Source organism: Macrotis lagotis, chromosome 1 (assembly GCF_037893015.1).
Source record: "Macrotis lagotis isolate mMagLag1 chromosome 1, bilby.v1.9.chrom.fasta, whole genome shotgun sequence".
NCBI lineage: Eukaryota > Metazoa > Chordata > Mammalia > Peramelemorphia > Peramelidae > Macrotis > Macrotis lagotis.
Genome location: NC_133658.1, coordinates 840,368,711 through 840,387,740, shown reverse-complemented (window position 1 = coordinate 840,387,740; position 19,030 = coordinate 840,368,711). Strand labels below are relative to the sequence as shown.

At 35.0% G+C, this 19,030-nt stretch overlaps 2 protein-coding genes across 3 annotated transcripts in view; both read left to right on the top strand.

The window, feature by feature from the left end:
* The window catches only part of LOC141507678 (olfactory receptor 52E4-like), a 10,007-nt gene extending 701 nt beyond the window's left edge, over positions 1 to 9,306 (top strand). The window contains exons 2-3 of the mRNA XM_074215568.1: positions 1,494 to 1,600; positions 9,237 to 9,306. Of these exons, the coding sequence (XP_074071669.1) occupies positions 1,494 to 1,600; positions 9,237 to 9,306 (177 nt within the window). The remainder of the gene's footprint in view (positions 1 to 1,493; positions 1,601 to 9,236) is intronic.
* A 1,293-nt stretch (positions 9,307 to 10,599) lies between these two features.
* On the top strand, positions 10,600 to 14,865 carry LOC141489545 (olfactory receptor 52E2-like). Of its 2 annotated transcripts, XM_074190120.1 has the most exons (3): positions 10,600 to 10,625; positions 12,811 to 12,840; positions 13,926 to 14,865. In XM_074190120.1, exons 1-3 carry the CDS (start codon positions 10,621 to 10,623, stop codon positions 14,863 to 14,865), a joined length of 975 nt encoding a protein of 324 aa, XP_074046221.1. In that variant the 5' UTR covers positions 10,600 to 10,620. The 2 variants fall into 2 exon arrangements, with proteins under 2 accessions (XP_074046221.1, XP_074046219.1); XM_074190118.1 differs by lacking the exons at positions 10,600 to 10,625; positions 12,811 to 12,840 and having other exon boundaries at positions 13,930 to 14,865.
* Positions 14,866 to 19,030: the final 4,165 nt, after the last annotated feature.

The window sequence follows — 19,030 nt, the reverse complement described above, 5'->3', positions numbered from 1 at the left end:
TCTTCATAAATTTGAATTATAAAGACTCTATTTAAAGAAATCAAAAACTTCTTGGGACCATGGTCAAGTAAAAACTCTGGTACTGGAAAAAGCAAATTCTAAATTAATTGTAGAATAAAATTATCCTAAGAACATCTGAGTCTGCAAATAATACCCAGAGATCCACAAATAAGGGGTTAAATAGCCTAGCTTCTCTTATTTTATAACAAAAATTAGAAAATATATTTTAAATTAAGAATTTATTTCAATACCTCAAAAGATTCATGATTTTGTCAGTGTGAGACCTTTCTGTGTGTAGAGACTGAGCAGAAACTCTCAATGATTAACTAATTACTGAGGAACTCTCAATGATTGGAAGCTAAACAATATGGTGGTCAAACATTTTCTCTTGAATCTTTTTTCCATTTAATTAAATTTTACCTCAGGTGAAATAATTTGGTCAACCACCGGGTCTGTACTCCAAACCTCTCCAAATTGGCATTAACTGTCAGCTTCTTTTTTTATTGTTTTATTGTTATATTGTTATATACTTCCAGGACCCAGGAGGGCTTCTAGGTACCAGTGGCATGAAAACTTCAACAGTGTAAACTGAGTAATGGAAAGTATGTTAAATGATCAGGGAAATCAATTCTTAAATGTGTAAAATTATCAATTTAATATCTATTGATTGGAAAATGATTATGGAATAAGATCAATCTAATAGAAAGTGAAAAATAAATACCTGATGATGCAGACAGCAATCCTCACTAGAGTCAAGGGCATAGATGAATATGAGAGAGGAGAGAAGAGATGAATTCTATGGCTGTAATACCTTGGATTTCAGCAGGATACTTGATCAAGATTTTTATGATTTTCCTCTGGATAGTCTAGAACATTCAAAACCATCAAATAACCAGAATTGAAAAGAAGCGATTGCTTGTTTGACAAGAAAACAGAAGAGTCCCTCTTGAGAATCTTTTTTGCTCTGACATTCAACATTTTAAGAATAACAGTATAAGTGGCATAATAGTTCTGCATTTAACAAAAAATTGAGAGGGAGCATAAGCATGCTAGGTGATAAATTCAGCTACTAAACAGTTCTCAAAGTGTGATAATAATGGGTTAAATTTATTGAGTTGAAATTTAATATAGAGAAAGGTAAATTCCTAAACTGAACTCAAATAATTTCATATGTAAAATACAATCACCAAACACGGGGGAAAACCACAGGAAAGTAGTGAAAGGATAGTAGTTTATGTCGAAAAATTGCCTGGAGGTACCTAATGGACTGAAAGACAAGTAAAAGTCAATTAGCATGGCACAATCAACTATACATTTACATTTAGGATCTATTAAAAGAAGCACCATGCTCAGAATGAAGAAGATATTCCATAGTCCTATGCCTGAGTAGTTCATATCTGTTCTAAGTTTTCAGTTATGCATACCTGATTTTGCTTATTTTTAAGTTTTATTAATTCACTTCCCTTTTTTCCACTAATAATTTTCTGTTGTAGGTCCTCTCATTTGAAGTCTTCCTTGTACTACCACCACCACCACCACCACCACCACCACCACCACCACTAATAACAGTAAGAACAACATCAACAACAAGTAATATAGGGTAAAAAATAGCTGTATTTTACAGCATAGGAGACATAGCAAATAATAGTCTCCTATTTCACTATTGACTATAGGTAAATCTATTGCATCTATGACAAAAAAAACGCAATCCGTCATTTCTTTATTCCTCTTTGTTTTCCCTATATAAGCTTTTAGACCATAAGTGAGTTAGGCTTCATTTAAGAGTATTAAGAAATCAACTGAGAATGAGATCAAAACAATGAATGTTAGCCAACATGAGTATATGACTGAAATGGAATATTAAAAATGTCTAAATTTCTCAGCAATTGATTATATTTTTACAAAATCGATCATATATTAGGAAATGGAGGAAACACAAATTATTAAAAGGTAAATTCAATAAATGTATCTTCCGTATATCATGGCAAAATAAAATCAGTAAAGAAGACAGGAAATAAATATAATATAAAGAATTAAAAAGGGTAATTAATGACATTTGAAGAGTGGTTGGGTCAAATAACATCACAGAGATAATAAGTAATTATGTTAAAAATAATAAGAGTGATGTTATTACAAACCAAAACTTTTAGGTTATATAGAAAGATGTATTGCTATGGAAAAACATATTAACAAAATAGAAAAATGGTTGCCAATGATCTGTGGATTCAATTTATAATACCAGAAAATAAACTCATTAGTATTAGAAGTGAAAAAAGGACAATTTTTAAATTTCAGGAACTCACTATTTGACAAAAATGACCTGGAAAATGGGAAAATAGTACAATAAAAGCTAGACATAGATCAACATCTCATATTCTATGCCAAGCTAGGTTTGTAATGGCTTCATAGTTTAGACACAAATGATGACACCATAAGCCAATTAGGAGAACAAGGAGCAGTTTATCTGTTAGATTTATGGAGAGGTTTATGACCAAACAAAAGATAGAAAACATTATAAAATGTAAAATGGATAATTTTGATTACATCAAATTAAAAAAGTTTTAGCACAAATAAAACCAATATTAGAAAGACTGCAGAAAGCTGAGAGACAATTTTCATAGCTAGTATTTATGAGAAAATATATAAATAGCTGAGTCAAATTTATGAGAATATAATTCATTTCCCAATTGATAAATGGTCAAAGGATGTGAATAGATAGTTTTCAGATGAAGAAATTAAAGTTATTTTCAGTCATTAAAAATATCTAAATCATTACTGACAACAGAAATTCAAATTAAAGCAACTCTGAAGTTCCATCTCATACATATGCGATTGGCTGATATGAAAATAAAAGGGAAATAATATTGGAGGGAATGTGAGAAAACTGTTGGGGGATTTGTAAATGGATCCAACCATTCTGGAGAGCAAGTTGGAACTGTGCTCAAAGGACAATAAATCTGTGCATACCTTTTGATCCAACAACACCTCTACTACATCTATGTTCCAAAGGGATCATATAAATGGGGGAAAGATCCACATATACAAACATATTTATGTCAGTTCTTTTTAAAGCAGCCAAGAATTAGAAATTAAGGGGATGCCCATCATTTGGAAAATGACTGAACTAATTGTGTTAAATGAATGTGATGGAGTACTGTTGTTCTCTAATAAATCATGAGCAGGCAGACCAGAAAAACCTGGGAAGACTTGTATAAACTGATACTGAGTAACTTAAACAGAACCAGGAGAATATTGTACACATTAATAGGAACACTGTGGTGATGATTAACTGTAATAGACTTAGCTATTCTAGCAGTATAATGATCACAAACAATTACAAGAGATTTGTGATGGAAAATACCGTCCGTATCTAGAGAAATAACTATGGAGTTTGAATATAGACCAAAGAATACTATTTTCATTTTAAAAAAAATGCTTATTCTTTTTTATTATTATTATTTCTTTTTTACCTTTTATTCTGGTTGTTCTTTCACAATATGACTAATATGGAAATATGTTAAATATTCTATATCATTTTACTCTCTATCAAATGGAGTGAGGAGGGAAAGAAGGGAGAAAAATGTGGAACATAATCTTACAGAAAATGAATGTAGAAAGCTATCCTTACATTTAATTTTCTTTTGGTTTTTTTGCAAGGCAAATGGGGTTAAGTGGCTTGCCAAAGGCCACACAGCTAGGTAATTATTAAGTGTCTGAGACCAAATTTGAACCCAGGTATTCCTGACTCCAAGGCCAGTGCTTTATCCACTATGCCACCTAGCCACCCCATCCTTACATTTAATTTGAAAAAAATAAAGAAAAAAGGGAGAAGACAATAGAACTGGTAAATTAGAGAGTTCTAATATAAACATTTTGCAAGGTGGTGGGATCAGGTGGCCTGTCTGGAACCACAGGGACAGATGGTTGTTGGGTCTCTAGGGTGGGATGTAGGCTTGGGGCAGCTTGGCCCCAGGGTTGGTGCTCTGTCCACTGTGCCACTCAGCTGTCCCTTAGCACAGTTTTGAAGAGGGACAGAGTGAAAGAAGAGAGAAAATAAAATCAGCATGATATAGGGATCATTTGAATTAATTTTATATCGGTCTCATTGGAGAGTAGGGTTAGAAATATACAGGATGAGAACCCATTGACAAAATTTGAACTACATAATGTGGTAGAAACAATAAATAGATTGATATTGGAAAATTTATAATAGCTTTTCAGGGGTGGGGTCAAGATGATGGGTGGCATGATGACAGCATTTCTTGGAGCACTCTTCCAAAATATTTTTTAAAAACCCTTAAAATTATGACTCTAAATTTCAAGAGACAGAACTCACAGAAAGATCCAGTGAGGCACTCTCCAGCCCAAAATAACCTGGAAGATCCTTGGAAAGCTCTGTTCCTTTGGGTTAGAGGGGTGCAGCACAACTGGGATTACTGTGTCAATGGGAAAGAGCTCCAGTGCCTGGGAACCTGGGAGTACCAGCTCCTGGCAGCAGAAGCAGTTTCCTGTCCTGCCAACCCAGGGAACACCAAGCACAACTTGGAAGATCAGGGGGAAAACCTCTGCTAGAGTAAGCTTGGAGTCCCCAACATGGATCTCAGCACAGCCCAGATCCCAGGGAATGGAAGCAATCCCATAGAGCCATTCAGTAGGGAGCTGCCTACTGCTTCTCCTAGAGCCTTCAGCCCATGGAAGGTAAGGGGTGGGAGAGGAGTCAGTTGAGGTCTCTCCTCTCTCCCAGGACAGGATTCTTGTGCTTTATCCATATTCAGACCCTGGTCACTTTGGGGCTTCATAATGCCATAGCGGAGTAGGGACTTTTCTAACAGCTGCAGAGCAGAGGGTTGTACTTATCCACCAATCAAAGCACAGACCAGGAAAGGAATTCAGAGCCTCTCATAAGATATTGAAGGGACTGAGGTCCTTGTGGGGATATCCCAATAGCACTCAAAAGCTCAGGAAGCACCCCAAAACCAGGTAATAGGCTGGGGAAATGGATAAACAGAAAAAAAGGAACCTGACCAAAGACAATTACTTTGGCCCCTTGGAGGATCAAAACATACATTCAGAAGATGACAAAGTCCAAGTTTCTGTATCCAAAGCCTCAAAGAAAAATAGGAATTGGTATCAGGCAATAACAGAGCTCAAAAACGATTTTGAAAATCAAATAAGGGAGGTAGAGGAAAAATTGGGAAGAGAAATGAAAGAGATGTAGGAAAAAACATGAAACCCAAGTCAGCTGCTCGGTGAAGGAGATCCAAAAAATGCTGAAGAAAATAACATGCTAAAAACAAGTTTAGATCAAATGGATAAACCTGCCGAAAAAATTAATGAAGAATAGAATGTCTTATAAAGCAAAACTGGCCAGAAGTAAAAGGAGATAAGAAAACTCCCTGAAGGAAAAAAACTCTTCCAAATGTAAAATGGAGCCAAAGGAAGCTGATAACTACAAGAAATCAAGAAAAAATAGAGGTTGCAATACAACCAAAAATCAACTACCCAGCAAAACTGAACATCATCTTCCAGGGGAAAAAATGGACATTCAATGAAATAGTGGAATTTGAAATGTTCCTACTGAAACAGCCAGCACTAAACAGAAAGTTTGATCTTCAAGTACAGGACTTAGGGGAAACATAGAAAGGGTGAAAGAGAAGGGTAAATTATGAGGGATTTAATGATAATGAACTGTGTATATTCCTGTGTAGGAGGATTATACTGATAATACTCATATGAATATTTTCATTTACTAAAGCAGTTAGAAGGAGCTTTTATAGTCAAGACAAAGGATAGAGCCAAATTTGAAGGTATAATATACTGTAAAAATAGAGTCAATGGGTAAAAGAATGTACTGGGAGAGAAAGGAGAGATAGAATAGACTAAGAAATTTCATGCAAAAGAGTCAAGCTTTTGCTTTTGCAATGGAATGAAGGAGGGGAAATGTAAAGAGGGAATGAAGAAGCCTTCATTCTCATCAGAAATGGCTTAGAGAGGAAGCAACATATATACATAATAGGATAGAGAAATCTAGAGGGGGAAAAAAAGAGAGAAAGGAGATGGGAGAAAGGGTACATGGGGAGAGGAGGGGGAAATGTGGGTGACAGAGGAGAAGGTAGATCATGGGAGAGGGTAGCCAGATATTACACAGGTTTTTTTTTTAACTTTTTTTCAAAGATGGTGGGATTAGGTGGCCTATCTGGAACCATGGGGCTGAGTGATTGCTGGGTCTTTGGAGTGGGATGTAGGCTTGGGGCCTCCTGGCCCCAGGGTCGGTGCTCTGTCCACTGAGCCATTCAGTTGTCTCACAATATACCTTTGAAGAGGGAGAAAGTGAAAGGAGAAAGAAAATATAATAATTGCGATTGGGGAGGAATGGATGAAGAGAATCACAATCAGCAACAGCAACTGTGGAAAAATGTGGAAGTAACTTCTCTGATGGACTTATGATAAAGAATGTGATCCACCCCCAAAATCAGAGCTGATGGTATCTGAACACAGACTGAAGCACATTTTTTTTCTTTCTTTCACTTTCTTTCTTGTGAAGATTTTTTATTTTTGTGGGGGGGTGATGATTATGTTCACTCTTACAAGACCTTGAGATGCTTCTTTCCTATAGATGTCTGACTTAAATCATCAAAAGTTGTAAATCTCATTTGTGTCAAGCTCTCGTATTATTGCTTACTCTTCTAATAACTTGATCAATTTGACTGCAATATTCATATGCATATATTAAATATATGTCTGTGTATATGTACATACATATATTCATTCATTCACTCATGATTCATATATACATATATGCATATATATATATATACATATATACATATATTCACCCTGTTATTCAATTCATATATACTAAATTCTTCACTGTTTAAAGGGATTCAGAACCTGGGGAAAGAGGCCCAGACTGTCTCTTCAGATATAGACAAAGCCTAGGATAACTAAAATCTTTGTTTCTTGGGAATGGATATCCTGAGAGTATCAGAAAATAAAGATCTATTGGAGATGAGTTCCCTATTATGTAAAGTCATATTGCATAGATAGATTGATTATTATGACAAGGCATTTACATATTGATTTAATGGAGACAAAAAAATTTATAAATATCACTTGAATCTTATAAAAAGCCTGTGAATTTAGTTCTATTATTATCCCTAATATTATTCCTTAGTATATCTCTGAGATCAGATTTGAACTCAGGTAGTTCTGATTTTTGGTTCAGTGTTCTATCTACTATACCACTAATGTGTCTCCCTGGCAACTTGAGAGGTATTCTTGCTTAGTTGCTAGTTGAACTAAGAGATTTCTCAGGTCCTTTCTGGATCCTGTATATTATAGCTGGACTAAAGTTGGGATTTCCATTGAGGTTTCCATCTGTTCTTATTATCTCAAAGATGATATTTCACAAACAAATAATTCCTTTATGAATGTTTATTGGAAGACATTCAATATTTCTATCTTGTCTGATTCTTGACTATATTCTTCCTTTGATCTCCTTTTGTTTTACCTTACCAGATCAACACAACTCATTGGAGGTCTTTCTCTACTTGCTTGTTTATTTTAAAATTTCATAAGTAACAATGAAATTATCTGACTCTATTATTCCTGAATTTTCCCACACTGATAGTAGACCTATTTTTCCCTAGTCATACATTTCTTAATGATAACTCCTGTGTAGCTTCTTGCTTACAAGGCATCATTTGAAATAGGCTGCAGCCCATTTGTGCTCACGTTGTATCTATCCATTGTCATTTGTATCATTCACAATTGGAGTTCCTTAATAGTTCCAAGACTCCCAGTCAGGGACCATGGCTAGAAAAATCATTTGAGTTTAAAAAATATTCCTTTGTGTTGAGTATCATTAAAAAACAATACTCAACATTCACAGAACAATATCACTTTTCTTTATTCAATTATAGATCTATCAGTGACCATTGGGAGGGACTGTCCAGAATATATGCATTCAAATACATATTTAATTGACTATCCAACCACATATTGTAGGTATTTTTCAATCATTTAATTTTTTAAAAATTTTGGTTGATGAATCAATATCTTTTGAATAATTATTTATTTCTCTGAAGTTAGCACATCATATGAATAATGGACCAACTATAGAACTCATCATCTACATGTATTTCCTCTTCCATTTCACTCTTATGCAAAATTCTCTTTATTATAGATGTGAAATTTGCATATTTGCCTAGCCCACTATTTGTTGCTTTATGCCCTACATCACGTTAGTAATTAAGTTTGTTGAGCAAAATATTTTCTGTAAACTCACTATTCTGACCTTTTCATGACATTATATTTTCTGGGCCCTCAGTTCTTGACTCATGTTGCCCTTGTCCAAAATCTCTTTCCATGAATCTCATCAATTATTTGTACTAGAATGGATGCCCATCTTCCTATTTCCCTTGTTTCTTTTTATTTATATAATTATTCATTAATATCTCTGTTTGTCAAGCCTTCTGTACCTATAGAGTTTCATTTTTTTCCATGCCTAGGAAAAAGTCTCTCCCAGCTCCTACTTCCATTCTTCCTACACAATTCACTGAGTACTGGCCCTTATGCCTACATTACCTCACCTGTTTCCTGTAACTCATTTGGAGAACAGCTAAAACCACCTGGCTCAGAAGAGGATCTTTTTCATCATTCTCCAGTCCTCAAGTAGTCCCAGGTAGGTTTGCAATGGCTCCCTAATGGGAAGAATATTAATTAGATAATAAAACTAATCTTAAGGCGTTGACTTTTTTCCCTTTTCCAAAGAATAGACCCTAGGGAGGGTTCAGGAGTTTTAAGGTTGAAGTCTTTCAGTTGTTTTTACAACAATATAATACCTCTCTCTTCTCACCTATTCAGATATTAGCAGAGTGATGTCAAGACAGATACAAGATTTCCTTCAGGTATCAGTCTTGGTGAGTCAATGGACTCCTACTTTATTTTTTTCTAACCTTGGCAGTTTTGCCTTTTTTCTTATTCAAAAATTATTGACTCTTGATCTTACATAATTTTTATTTCTAGAAATACCCTTTGTTATTCTCCTGCTACAAGTGAATAATCCATTTTAACAGGATAAAAAGAAGAAAAAAGTTCACCCAAACCAAACAATACATTGACTATAATAGTATATGAAATGTTTCATATAGACTGTGACCTGTGCAAAGAAAGCTGTGAGTTACATTTTCTTATTTCTTTAACCTAAACATAATTCTGTAATTGCTTCTTTGTAGGCAGATAGAAGGGAATGGTGCAAGTGATGAAAAGATGGAAGATTTTGAGGATGAAAGGGTTCCTGACTGAGGAGGGAACAGAATAAGGAAGAAAGGTTTTCTTCAGACAGCAATAGAGGGGCAGCTGGGTGGCGTAGTGGATAGAGCACCAGCCCTGGAGTCACAAGTCGCTGAGTTTAAATCGAGCTTCAGACACTTAATAATCACTGAGCCGTGTGGCCTTGGGCAAGCCACTTAACCCCATTGCCTTGCAAAAAACCTTAAAAAAGCAAACAAACCAAAAAAAAAAAAAAAAAAAAAACAGACAGCAAATAGAAGGGGACCAAAAGTTTGCTTGAATATGGAATAAAAATAATCGATCTTTTCATTCATTTGTTTTATATTTTATGGGGAAAATGTGAAAAGAGGAACAGAGTAATAGATTTATCCTCTGTGAAACCAGAAGGGAAAACCCTAAACAGAAAAGGTGGATTCTGCAGAAATACAGATTAAAAAGAAAATCTCAGCATAGGAAAATTTTTCCTAATAAAACTTTGCCTTTGTAACTGAATAACTCATTAGAAATGCTGTAGAGGGAATATGAAAAAAGCATGTGGTTTCATATATAGATTTGAGCTGAAAGTGACCTTAGAATGACTCTGAGGTTATCAACGCCCACATTTTCTATATACAAACCTTTGCCTCAGTAAGAGAAAATGACCTGTCCAAAATCACACAGATAATAAGAAATGGAATCCAAGCATTCTTCCTCCAAATCCAGAAACCATTTTTTACTTTAGTCTGCTTTTCTACAGAATCAAATGGACAGTTCTTGTCTAGTTGTAAGAATTTTTTTTACAAATTTTTTTTTTTATTTTTCCCGAGAAAAACATTAATCTTCTTTTTCACTGAGGCTGACTAAAATTGCTATCGATTGAAGTGACTCTGTAGAGTCAAATGTCTCAGAGAAATGATTCTTCTCAGATATTGAGAAAGAAACTTTCATCAGTTCTTTGCCCAAATAGGTTTATGCCTATTTCCTTGATCACTACTCCTCTACTTCTTTGTTTTTCTGACTTCCTTGATATCTCAAAGGCAACTCTGAGTGGTAGGGATATATAACTGGTAATTGGGTCAAGTCCCCATTTCAGTGAATTCTCTCTATTGCTAAGTTCTTTCATTTACATATAGAACATTAATTAACATCATTATTTTTTACAAAATGACATTTACCAAGAAAATTTGGCAAGTCAGTCATAATTTCCTCAAATTCCTGGTTGCACACTTTTCCCTATACTATCTATGGCCCTGAGTAGATTGGGATGAGATTTTATATAATTTCTACAATAAGGTTCATCCTCCAATTAATCTTCCAAAAGTCAGCATAATTAATGGATGGAAGATCATGCATTCCTGATCCTGCTAGACTAGATCAAATAGAATATCAATAGATCTGTGTTCTTTGCTATTTGACTTTTGGTAGATTCTGGCTTGGGTTCTAGTCCTTGGCTCTCTGGTTAGCTCATTTTTCTAATCTTGTGAAATTTTGAAGGATATTACAATCTCCAATCTTCTCTACTTGAAATAATGAAAAAATAGAGACACAACAGAGAAATAAATAACTGTATGGCCACGAGTTCTGAACTTCAAACTAGCACTAGTGAGAAAGGATCTAAAAGCATCAAAAGTCTAAGAAACTTTCATTTGTTTGTTTATAGGAAACAAAAAATCATCTTTAAATGTTTTGTGCATTCTTGTAAATGAGCTGATTTCCCCTTGCTCTGTTCTTTGAGAAAATGTTGTTATTTCCTTTTATATATGACTGTCTTTAAAATACATGGAAACTTTGAAGATCAAGGTAGAATAGTGGATAGGGCAACAGGCCTGGAGTCAGGAGGATCTGAGTTCAAATCTGTGCTCAGACACTTAAAACTTACTTAGCCATGATCTTGGGCAATTCATTTAACTCCATTGCCTTGCAAAAACCAAAAGCAAAAAATACATGAAAACTGCATTCATTTCAACCTAAATCTTAAATTCTTAAAGTCACATGTCAATATTTCCTTATAATAATAATTTTTGACTGATCCAAGTCATTTAAAAATTTTCCTCCCGTATGTAGGTATAATTCCAATATTGGTTTTAAAATATTATGCCCAGGTGAAGTACAATATCCAATATGTAAGCGGGGCATGGTACACCATGTATAAAACTTCTCTTTTACTTTTTGCACTGGGCCTCTGTTTGCTGGCTTTGGCCACTCCTACATAAACAACAGAAAGTTGATGGAACAGAATTTCTCTATCACTTGCTTAATGAGTGATTTTACTGTGGTTTTCAAATTTATAGGTCTTTCTATCAGAAAAAGAGGACTAGTGCATAAAATTCCCATATTCTTTGTTATCGTCCTTCATCACATGTCAATGAATGGTGTGTATGAAATGTTATGGGGTATAGTATCATTGGACTACTCCTTTCCCTTCCCTCAGTACACTGGTGGTTTGATAATTAAGATGAATGATGGTAAAGAGAAGCTAAGTAAGTACTCCTGAGTCAGCCAAAATTACTGTCCATTCCATGTGAAAGTGTGGTAAGTCATTTATACTTTTATTTTCATACTAATGTAAACTACTGAAACTGATGAGTACTTAATAACATTTGTTAACTAATGAATTGAATGGGGATCTCTGAATGTTCTTATCCTCTTCTATATGTTTTATCAGGGAAATGGTTGATGTCTTGGCAGGCAGATTTGCTCAATTAAATAATGACTCATAATTAAGAGGATAATAAGCAGACTGAATGATAGTCAAGTTCTGAAAAGAATTCAAGATGAGAAAAGAAGCCAAAAGTACTATGATAAAATTAAAGATTTATAAATGTAAAGTTACAGATTAGTCCAAAAACAAAACAAAACATTTATACATATACAGATAGTGAAGGATGTGACTAATCAATAATACTCATTTTTTTCAAGTTCACAGTTTTTTTCTAGTGGACTACAAGTTCACTATAAGTCAATGAGAGATACCAAAATAATATTCAATTTTAAAACTGATTTAATGGAAACATGGAATTAATAGTATATCCATAATTTACTCAAGTGAATCATGATTTGCAATATTGTGTTCAATTTTAGGTGTCACATTTAGGGACAGATAGTGAGATTGTGTTAATATGAACACATAGGAGCACTTTCAGGTAATGTTGATGAGAATTGAAACCTTTCTGAGGTAGGTAGAAGAAACTGCCTACTTAAGTTGGAGAAAAAAAAAGACTTTGGGAAAACATGATAACTGTCTTGAAGTATAAGAAATTTGTTCTACAATAAAAAAAGAATTTCTAAATGTAGAGAACTAGACAGAATTGGTAGTAGTTCAACAATTGGATAATCTAGGTCAATGTAAACATCAGATTTATAAGAATTAGGTCTGTATTGTTCTATTAGAAACCAGGAGATATGGAAATTCAGGGAAGCCTAGAAGGATTTGCATGAAGTGATGCTGAGTGAGATGAGCAGAACCAAAAGGACATTTTACATTCCAACAACATGGGGGAGATGATCAACTTTAATGGATTTGCTCATTTCATCATTGCAACAATCATGGACAATTTTAGCAGTCTTGTGATAGAGAATACCATCTGTATCCAGAGAAAGAACTGTGGAGTTTATACATAGACCAAAGTTTATTATCTTCAATTTAAAAATTTGTCTAATTTTACTATATCTAATATTTTCTTTTTTTCCTCAAGGATATGATTTTTTTTTTCTCTCAACACATTCAGTTTTGTTCAGTGTATAGCATGGAAACAATGTAAAGATGATCAAACTGTCCACTGTCGGGGGGGGGGGGAGGGAAGGGAGGACGGGGGATAATGTGTAAAATTTAAAACCTTACCAAAAATGATAGGTAGAAACTACTGTAATCTATAATTGGAAAACAAATAAAATATTTATATTAAAAAAGAAAAATTAGGTCTATATGACTTTGAAGGCAGTGAGCTCCAAATTACTTGAGCCCCTTACTTCAATGATATATTTCCAATGCCATACCACCCTGAAAACACCCAATTTTGTCTAATTTCAGAAGCTAAGCAGGATTGGACCTGTTTGGTACGTGGATGGAATACCACCTGGAAATACCAGGTGCTGTAAATCTTAAAGGGGTAACTAGATGGCACAGTGGATAGAGAATTGACCCTGAAGTCAGGAAGTCCTTAGTTCAAATTTGACCTCAGACACTTACTAGTTGTGTGACTTTGGACAAGACACTTAAACCTGATTGCCTTGCAACCAGGGAAATCTCCAATTATCCAGATTCATATCTGGTCACTGGACTCCTCTCTGGAGGAAAAAATGAGGTTGATAACAGCATAGCACCCCCCCCCCCACTCAAATCCAATTCACATGCTTGTCATGACAACATCTCCCTGATGTCAGGGTCTTTTTAGAAATGAAAGAAATATTTTTATTATATTACTACTTGTTAAGTAAGTCCAGAAAAGATTTCTGTTCAAAAAAGTGTTTAATGAGATACTAATCTCTGAAGTCCTGTCAGATTCAGAGATCATTTCATTCCAAAGGTATTAAAAAAACACAAAACGTTTTTATATCTCTTTAGGAATGCTGAAGCATGAAGAAATAAGTTTTGAATCTTTCTGGTATTTGAAAGTCCATCAGCAATGATCATAGCCATCTGCAACTACAAGAACTATGCCCATATTCAATGATACACAATTTCACCCTCCCTTTTTCATATTACTGGGAATCCCAGGACTGGAAAATTTCCACATTTGGATTGGCTTCCCTTTTTGCATTGTGTACCTTATTGCCCTCTTTGGAAACATCACCATATTGTTTGTCATCCAGACTGAGAAGACACTTCACCAGCCCATGTTCTACTTTCTGGCAATGTTGGCCACCATTGATCAAGGCCTATCCACAACCAGCATTCCTAAGATGTTGGGCATCTTTTGGTTTAGACTGAGGGAGATCAGCTTTGAGGTCTGTCTCATTCAGATGTTTTTTATACATATTTTCACTGTAATGGAATCAGCTGTACTGTCATCCATGGCCTATGATCGCTATGTGGCAATCTGTAATCCCTTGCATTATAGCACTGTCCTCACCAATAGGGTGGTGGCCTTGATGGGTATTGGGGTGGTGGTGAGGTCTTTTTTCACAGTGATTCCCTTTGTGTTCCTGATCCTTCGACTTCCTTTTTGTGGAAACCATGTCATTCCTCATACCTATTGTGAACACATGGGTATTGCTCGACTGGCCTGTGCTAGCATCAGAGTCAATATGGTCTATGGCCTATGTGCTATTGGAACTCTGATGTTGGATATTGTAGCTATAGCTCTATCTTATGTACAGATTCTCCAAGCTGTCTTTCATCTCCCCTCCCAGGATGCACGACTAAAAGCCTTGAGTACCTGTGGCTCTCATGTTTGTGTCATCCTGGCCTTTTATACTCCAGCCTTATTCTCTTTCATGACCCACCGCTTTGGCAGGAATGTCCCTCGTTACATCCATATCCTCCTGGCCAATCTGTATGTTGTTGTTCCACCTATGCTTAACCCTGTCATCTATGGGGTTAGGACCAAGCAGATCAGAGAAAAAGTGTTAAAGATGTTATTCAAGAATTAAGTCATAATTAGAACTTCAATATTTTAATTTGCACTTTCTGGGGATCTTTATGAAATATTCAGTCTAAATATAGTGATCATAGCATGAGAAGCTTCTTCCTAAGAATAATGTCCCCACTTTTCTCCTAACATCCCTTTTTGAAGTCTTCTGGTGATGACAACTTTCTAAGGAGCTAATTATCTGGATGCCATGGCATTTAATTCTACAAAAATAATTTTTCATATCTAACTCTCCATCTCTCCATACTTTAGACCCTGACACTTGATCCAATGCCCCTGACTGGGAATAATTAGGAGCCTTTTTTGAATGAAACTGAATTGAGAATTGGTTCTTCTTTTCTCTGACTTGTGAGTAGTTTTGAAAAATCCTTAGTTTGGCTTCTCTCAGTTACTGGAGATGAATACTTCAAATGTCAAAGTAATCAATTCATGACTAATTTTGCTCTGATTTCTAAATTCCCTTCAAACATTCTCCGATCTTCACATTATTTTCTTTTACTGTTTCATTTCAATTTTACTAAAAAAATTTTAAAAAACCCAAACTTGCCCTTACAATTTTGAAAGCCATTTTGTATCTTTGATTCTCTTTTCTGTCCAAACATTTAGATCCTAATATGCACAGTTCTGAAAGTCATTTTGGTATCTTTGATTATCTTTTCTATGCAATCATTTAGATCCTAATAGCATCTAGTTTTTTTTGCCTTTCTCTATTATGCAAAAAATTTTCATAAGGATTAGTAATTTGTAGTCTTTGGTATCCTTTCTATTATCACTTTATTTCTAAATAATAGGGCAGAACTAGAAGTCCTAAGTCAGATTCTGGGAAATTCTCTAGATAAACATGTATGTAATACATGACTAAAGGATAAATTTAAAACGAATGATAAACATTTACATAGTGCCTACTCTATACCAGACCCTGAGTTAATTCTTTTACTAATAAAACCTTATTTGATCCTCACAATAATCCTACTATGATCACACATTTACAGTTGAAGAAACTGAGAAGAATGGAGGTCAAATACCCTGACTGGAGACCCATAGCTGGGCTTAGATTTGAACCAATGTCTCCCTGTCTCCAGGTTTAGAACTCTGTCTACTCTGTCACCTGGCTGCTCATTCAATCAACAGTCACGTTATTTAAAGCCGACAAAACCAGGTCAGAAACCCTATAAAGGGACAGCAGAGAAACAGCATAGTAGACCACGAAGCCACGAACACCAAACAAAGAGAAATTGAAACTGGTAGTCTTCTTTTACTGGAGAAGCTAGAGGTTTCTGAGTAGCTGGAAGTCTAAGAAGAACCATGAAAGAGGAAGTTGAAAAACAAAGAATTGGGTGAGTGGGAAAGGTAGACTGAATAAAAAAGGCTTAAGACTTAAGAAAAGACTGTCAATAATCACTCCTCTCAGACAGTTTGGAATTCCTTGGTCCCCAATCTGTCTAATAACTCCCTAGTGATTATCAGAACAATCAAGGAATTTGCCTAGAGCAGTGTTTGCTCTGAGCCCTAGGGCTTTCCTTAAATACAGGTTTTAGAAAAACCTGATAAAAAATGTTATTCCTAGAGGTATGTGAATTTAGAATAAAGCCTCTCCCCTTCATTGACCATTGACCTGAGTAAATACTGCAGCCAAAAGAGAAACAGGAGCCCCTCTGCTACAGGATTAGTGAATTAGTTCTTATCTAAATTTCAGGGCTCTGAACCCCCAGACATTTAATCAGAGCTAGAAGACAGAATAGACAGGGAAGAAGTGGGGAATTAAACTTCCAATAATGGGGAAAGACACTTGAAATGTAGTTGATGATATTACTGCAAATAATTACTGGAAAACCACAAGAATGTTAGTGAAGTTAGAAGAAAGTGGGAAAAACAAACTAGGACATTAGCATGAGAGAAGGAACTGGATGGAGTTCAACTGAGCAAGAATAAATTTCAAATACAAAAACCATACAGAAATGACTTTTGTATTCTACAGTAAAATTTTGTGTACTACTGACTTTTTATACATTTTCTGTCTTTAAGAAATCAGATTTCTTGTGGAGTGTCATATAGAGAATGATGCTCTACTGATGGAAGAAAAGAAAATCAGTCTGGTTCACTGCATCCCAAAATATTAGAACAAGTGCTAGCTCCTTTCTTTAAAGTCTATTTATTGAAATGATTTTAAAAATGGAAGTTTGCATGGTGAATGACAACTCTCATAGAAGAACCTCTTTCCTAGAGAATCAGACAGACTCCATGACCACTTACTTAGGTCTAATTCTGCTGCCAGATCAGCAAAGTAAAGATCGTATTTAAGAAAGAAACTTACTCCAAGCAACTGTAGCACATGAGGATGCTGATGGGAAATAAGGAATTTCAAGAGAAAAAGAGAAACAACCATTTGGTCCTTAGAACCATTAAAAAATATGAAGCACACATATGGGGGCCAAATCAGAGTAAGTCTTGGTCAGGACTGTCCAACCTTAGGATATCTCAGGGCCGCATTAAAAGAAAATCATTATTCGAGGGCTGCACCTAGAATAAAAAATACAGTACACTGTTATAATAATTAATTTGTAGTTTTATCATAGGATTAGTGCTATGAAAAGTCATAGTCCTTTTAACTTATTAAAAAGTGGGGGAACTCGAGTTATCAATACAACAGGGAAAGACAAAGCAGGAAAGGAAATGCAAATCAACAAAACAACAGGTTAGGTGCATACTGACCAGTCTGAATCATACAGACCAGAACACATCCCACAGACTGATTGAAAATTGTGAGCCTTATGTTCTGTCTGTAACACTTTTGAAAAAATCAAAGGGAATTGACATCAATGAGATTATTTATTGAATTGATTGAATTGAAACATCTAATACACATTTCACTCCTGAAAAATTAAAACCCATAGGTGGATCATATAAAATAGCATTGAAGCTTTATTTTGCACATCCCTGGTATAGATAAAGTTCAGTTAATCTCCAAATCATTCCTGTGAGCCTCAGCTTTTTCCATTACTTGTCTCAAAATTTCAATTTCTAATTGTGTTCTCAACTTTTTTACAGGACAGAATCAACCTCATAATTATACAGGCAATTTTACTAGAGTATAATAGAAATATCACTTTTTATTTTTACAAAAATTCAGTTACAGAAGTACATTTTCACAATACTCAAAATTATAGAATCTTAGAGGCAGAAGGGATTTTAAAGGGCATTTATCCTTAGCTTGAAGAAATGAAGTGATGAGTGGAGCTCTCAGTCTTCTGTGACCTTTGGATAGATTTAATAAAACTTGATATCTTTCTTCACATCATCATAATTTCCCCCCATTATCCCTCCAACAACCTTCCTCAGAGTATCATTCTGCATAATAAATGATATTGTTACAGATCAAAAATTAAAAGGAAATACCAGTATGATAGATCAAAACATTGGGGAAAGACTGAAAATATATGCAGTAAATCACACTTGCAAAGTTCACACCTCTTTAACTAGCTTTCTAAGATTTATTTCACAATTTTCTCCTTACATTGGTCCTAATTTGCCGAATATGAAGGAGCCCATACAACATAAATGTTGTAATCTTTAGGGCCTTTTCTGTGCTGTGGAAGGCTTTCTCCATTCAATCCTCATTTCCTAAGCCATGTTGCACTTTTGGTTATGCTATCTTGGGCAGGAGAAAGTTTAGTAAATAGTATGTAGTACAAAGTACCACTGACTGTATGTATATATGTATGTACATGTGTCAGCAAATGAGGAAGATGCATGAAGCTGCTTCAGATGATCCTAAAGTGAATAACTAAGGGGAATCCAAAAAAGATCTCAAAACTGACAGTGTCAAAGAGGATACCAGAAAGTGTCTAGGTGAAGCTTACCTTAACTAGAAAGAATCTCAGGAATAGATTCCAAATACAAGTGGCTAGATGAGCAACTAGAACATATCTAATTCAGAAATTCAACACCTAGCTCATTTGTGCATTCAGATCAATACAACTTTAAAGAACCAAGAAAATACTCAACACTTCTTTGACTATCTTTTCTGGGATGATTTCTCAGAGTGTTAATCCTGTTAACTTCAGAAATACTGATTTTATACCACATGATAATCAAGTTTCTATTTTTTCATTAGGTGGGAACTGTTTGTGTACTATGCTCTTGCTGGAATTTGTATACATTCCATG

Coding starts and splice junctions, on each gene's coding strand:
- LOC141489545 (XM_074190120.1), top strand. Junction 12,841..13,925: donor TGGACAATTTTAGCAGTCTT/GTGATAGAGAAT, acceptor TGCAACTACAAG/AACTATGCCCATATTCAATG.